The sequence below is a fragment of the Pogona vitticeps genome, chromosome 7 (assembly GCF_051106095.1).
Source record: "Pogona vitticeps strain Pit_001003342236 chromosome 7, PviZW2.1, whole genome shotgun sequence".
Taxonomy (NCBI): domain Eukaryota; kingdom Metazoa; phylum Chordata; class Lepidosauria; order Squamata; family Agamidae; genus Pogona; species Pogona vitticeps.
The window spans coordinates 31680507-31685669 of record NC_135789.1 but is presented as its reverse complement, the minus strand read 5'-3'; the positions used below and the strand labels follow the sequence as shown (position 1 = coordinate 31685669).

Here is a 5163-nt window from a genome sequence, read left to right as displayed (position 1 = left end):
TAGCAGATTTTTTCCCCTTTTTTTACCTGCTTAACCGTAGCTTTACCTCCACTCATGTTTATGGCGTTAATTACAGGTTTGTTACCTGTAGCAGGTGGCCTTAACCCTTTCTAATCTGCCTTTGCTGGAGAGAAAAGTAATGCTTTTTAGCCCATCTGTGGCTTGCAGGGGTGAAGCGCTGGGACTATTTGAGTAGCGGGAAGGATGGCAGAACCAGACCCTCCTCCTCCTTAGCCTTGTTTCAGTCATCTTCAGCCAGCCTGGTGAGGGGCCAAGACTGATGGGTATTGTAGTCGTACACATATGGCAGGGATACTTGGGGAAAGCTAGCCAACTATGATAAAACAATCAGTCTTGGCATGATTAGGTGCCCATTAATATATATATTTCTGCTTGATGATCACCCAGCTGGAAAAAAAAGGCTGAAAATCAGTGAGAACTGATTTATATGCAGGGTGGGCCAGATGTGGCCTGCCAGCTACCCCAAAGCCTCCCCCCCATTTGCCAATTTTCCCCCTAAAAATGTTTTTGTTCCATTAAAGATGCGACATGTATACGTGTCCAAAGCTTTGTGCTTTCAGCCCATTTCAATGGGAAATTGATGCAAAATTAAAACCTGCTCAAATCTGAAGGCACGTTGTCGTTTATTGCTACATTTTATTAGTTTAGTTTTATTTATATGCCACATTTCTGGTTTGGCTGCAGATCCTTGAAATACAGGAAAACAAATCAACCTCTACTGGTGTTAAACTCAGAAGGAAATAAAAGGGAGATAAAAACCTGAATAAAATGAATTTAAAAATGCAAGTTGGTAATCCCGCTGCAATGCTTCCTTGGGCCACTAGGTGTCAGTGGAGCCATACAAATCTCATCCACTCCGCTGATTGATTCTGAAGGAAAAATTATATTTATTACTTATTATGTATTATTATATTTATTCCTGGGGTCTTGGCTATACCCGTCCTGCACAGAAAGGGTGCTGAGGTTTGCAGCTGAATGTCGTGCTCAAGGAGCTACATACATAGTTTATGAAAGATGATGGAATTGATTATTTTGAAAGGGGAAAAGGGACAGCTGGCTTGGCCGGCACCCTAAACAGGTCAAGCATTTTGTTTATTAACAGGCAACTGAAGAAAGAAAGAAAGAAAAATTCTTTGGTTTGCATCAGCTGCTTTTTTTAAAAGAAGCAGCAGGGGTGGGAAAAATTAAAATCTAGAAGGCCAATTCCCTTTGAAGTGTTTCTAAGGAGTGGCTCCTGGGCAGAAGAAGAAGTTAAAAGGATTTTTAATAAGTGTGATCTACGTACATAATGTTATTTTGGAAAGCATCTCCTAATGGAGGGAGGGCAAACATCTGGATGTTTACGGGATCGCCTTAAATCCCTGGCGGCGAGTACAGAGAGAGAAGACGCAGAATGAAATCCTTCGACAGCCTTTGAAAAAAATGGTGAGATCGGCAAGTGAGCCCCGTTGTATTTTCACTACCAAACGAAGCGGCTGGGGTGAGTGCTGTGAACTTGACCTCAAAGTGTCAGCATGATAAGCAGAAAGAAAAAGATTATGCACTCTTGATGTGCTACAAAAATACGTAGGCACTCTGTGCATGCTCAGGAGTATGGTGAGAGGGCTCCCCCCCCTGACCAACTTTGGAAGAAGGGGAGAAAGTGCTTTAAGTAACCAGTTAAAATGCCATCTCATGGATGGTGGAAGAGTATTTAACATTTCAGGCTTTGTTTAAAATGTAGCCCTTGATTTGACAAACGAGACGGGACACTTAGAAACGTCTGTGTTTCATCCCATATAAACCACGGCCTGCCTCAGGGGATGATGGGCTCCGGGATCCACCAAAAGGCAAGAGCCCCAGAGATTTCTGCCCTCTTGCAAGAAGCCTTGGGTGGTGGTGGGGGGGAAAGGGGGCCTGCAGGGGCACGTGGGCTTTGGAGTGCAAAAGAAACCACCACCCCCCGTTCCCGAGCTCTGGGGCTCCACTGGCCAGGGGATCATGGGCCTTGGAGTCCCCAAGAGAGGAAAAGGTTCCCAAGCTTGAGAAGATTAAGGGTGGGGGGGAAAGAGGAGGAAATGATGTTTTTTAAAAAAGCTACAGAGGATTTCCTTTTTCTCTCCCTCCCTCCCCCCCCACCCCCTTTTCAGGTCTTTCAGGGTTTCCCCCCTCCCTCCCTTCTCGGGGGGCGGGGCGTGGCTTACAGAGGTGGGCGCGGCTTTCTTGGGGGGCGGGGCGGGGCCTGGCCAGGTGGGCGTGGCTTCTCCCCCCGCCGCCGCCGCCGCCGGAGCGGAGCCATTCCCCCCGGGGAGGGAAGGCGAAGGGAAGGCGCGGCCGAGGATGGCGGCGTCTCCTCCGGGGCTGCTGGCGGAGCTGCTGGGCGAGGCGCTGGTGGCCCCGGACGGCTCCCCGGTCCCCACCGCCTCCTTGCCGGCCCGCGGGGTGGCCTTGGTCGGGCTCTACTTCGGGTCCTGCGGGGCCGGATCCTCGGCAGGAGCGGGAGCAGGAGGCGGCGGCGGCGGCGGCGGTCCGGGCTCCGGCTCCTCTCCTTCCCCCTCCGCTCCTCCTCCTCCTTCCTCGACCTCGCCGGGCAGCGGCGTCGGCGTCGGCGGCGGGCCCTGCGCCCAGTTCGCGGCCAGCCTGGCGGCCTTCTACGCCCGCTTCCACCGGGGGAGCCGCTCCGAAGCCGAGGCGGCCGGGGCGGGGGATTCCGGAGCCACTCCGGAGCGAGCCCGGCGCCGCCTGGAGATCGTCTTCGTCTCGGCCGAGCAGGACCCGCAGCGCTGGCAGGAGGCCGCCCGGGCCATGCCGTGGCTCGCCCTGCCCTTCGCCGACAAGCGCCGGAAGGTGAGGACGTGGGGACGGGCCGACACGCGTCTCTCTCCCTCTCTCTCTCGGCGCCTGTAAGAAAGAAAGAAAGAGAGAGAAAGCGCGGATCGGGCCCTCTCGAGGCGTGGGAAGGTGGATCGGGCCCTTACACACATACACACACACTTCCCCTGGACCCGATCCCAGCTATGGAGATGGAGGACCCAAGTCTCTGGATCGGGTCCCTTCCCGCTGCAAAAACTTAATACCTTAAGAAGGCTCCCTGGACACGTGTGCGTGTGCGTGTGTGTGTGTGTGTGTGTTTAATTCCCACTTCTTTAAAAAACAAAAGCAAAACTACACTTTTTTGAGATAGGTAGAAAAGCTTTCGGGACCAACAGGAGGCTTCAACACAAGGCTTTTCGGTGGGGAAGAAAAGCCCCTCGCCTGGCGAAGAGGCCTGTTGGTCTCGGGAAGCTTGCCAGGGTATGGTTTTTAAAAAATGTACAGTAGTAGCTGTTTAAATACAAGCTGCATTCCCTTCCTTTGTTTTAATTTTTTGCCATTTTTGGAGGGATCCGTAGCCAAAGTGTTGCAAAGACGGGGAGAGAGAAAGGGAGGGAGGGGGGAAATCAAATAGTTGGAAATCTTGGATTTCTTTCATAAATTTGCACCCTCCTTTTTTAAAAAAAATGTGAAAAATCAGTGCCTCGTGGTGTTCGAAAACCATTGGGATCAGATGCTGAATATTGATAGTTTAAGATGTTGTTTAATTTCAGTAGAAAGAGAGAAAGCCCTTAAATTTGAGGTGCCAGGAGGCCTGTGACTAAGATGGCCCTTAAAACGCACCGTGAATTTTTTTTTTTTTAAGATGTCATAAAATTCATTTTCGGTTGAATGCTGAAAAGGCTTTTGCATCGATGCAAAACCTGCCCTGCAGAAGAAGCCCTTCCCGATCGCTTTAATCCAGATTAAACTCCATTTTGGGGCCCCCACCTCCCAATTCTTGGGAAAAGGGATTAGATCATAGTTAAACCCCATTCAGTGAACGATGGTGAACCGACTCCTTATCCCCACAAAAATTCCCCTGTTTTTTTTTTCTTCCCTCTGTTACTCCCAATTCGTCCTTAATGGGGAAAAATTAGGGAAAAATTGACAGGCTTCCAGGTTCCACAAGAAGCTGGATTTTGCGGCGACTGAGTAACCCATGTGATTCAGCCATTTCTCCTCCATCCATTCCAGCTTTTCTTTGGAAGATGGGGGTGGAGTACCATTCCCATACTCCTCAATCCCATCGTGTCAGGGAGTAATGGGCTTTGTTGTGCCACCTCTCTCCGAGACCTGCCTGGTTTGAGGGGCCCAGGAAGCCTGGCTTGGTTGAGATTCAGAAGTTCACACCAACATCCTGGTTTGGGGGGTGGGGGTGGCTCTCCTTTAGCCCAAAAAGCCGGAGTGGAGGAAACTCTTGAAATAAATTTTTTTAAAAATCAATTTATTTTTCAACCAGGAGGGATATATCTCCCCATAGAGTCTTTAGAAGGGGTTCCCCCCCGACATGTGCATCTAAAAATATATACATTGAGATGAAATATTTATGGGTGTTTATGTGTGTTTCTTTGCTCTGTGAATCAAAAGCAGAAACATGAAAATGAAAGGTGGATTTTGGGATCATTCAGTTTCCTGGACCAGCTGGGATTAGGGCTGGAAAACCTCTCTTTTTATAATTTTATCATGCCTGAAAGGATAGATAGATAGATAGATAGATAGATAGATAGATAGATAGATAGATAGATAGATAGATAGATAGATAGATAGATAGATAGATAGATAGATAGATTAGATAGATACGGAACGTCTTCCAGGGAAAGGAAGGAAATTTATACAAAAGCCATTGTATGGAAATCCACCATATTTTCCCATTTTATCCCTATATCCTAAAACCCTGACCTTATCTTCTGGGAAAGCGTTTGCATATCAATTAAGGTGGAAACAAGAGCTTCTCCTCCTGAGATACTGACATTTTTTTTTCATTTCGAACCTAGCAGCAGGCACTTTTTTGTGTGTGATGGGGAGAGATGTGTACGAATTAACATTGACGGCGGAATAATTGCTGTTGAATGGTCCGGAAAAAAGAAAGAAAGAACAGAAGATTAAAAAAAAAAATCTTAGGGTGGCTTTAGAAAAAGAAAGTCTCAGGGGAAGAATGTCTCTGTATAACTCAGAACCCTGGTGCATTTGTGATAATACTACATTTGTAGTATTTTTGTGGCCTGGGAAAGATAGGATCCCTCTGCTTGTCTTGTTTTGGGGTTGTGCATGAGGACTAGCACCTTTTCTTTCTTTCTTTTTCCATTA

General features: G+C 48.2%; 1 protein-coding gene across 1 annotated transcript in view; it reads left to right on the top strand.

Annotated features, from left to right (window-relative positions):
- Positions 1-2274: 2274 nt before the first annotated feature.
- The window catches only part of NXN (nucleoredoxin), a 38355-nt gene continuing 35466 nt past the window's right edge, over positions 2275-5163 (top strand). Inside the window, exon 1 of the mRNA XM_020809088.3 lies at positions 2275-2847. Coding sequence (XP_020664747.3) covers positions 2341-2847 — 507 coding nt within the window. The 5' untranslated portion in view covers positions 2275-2340. The remainder of the gene's footprint in view (positions 2848-5163) is intronic.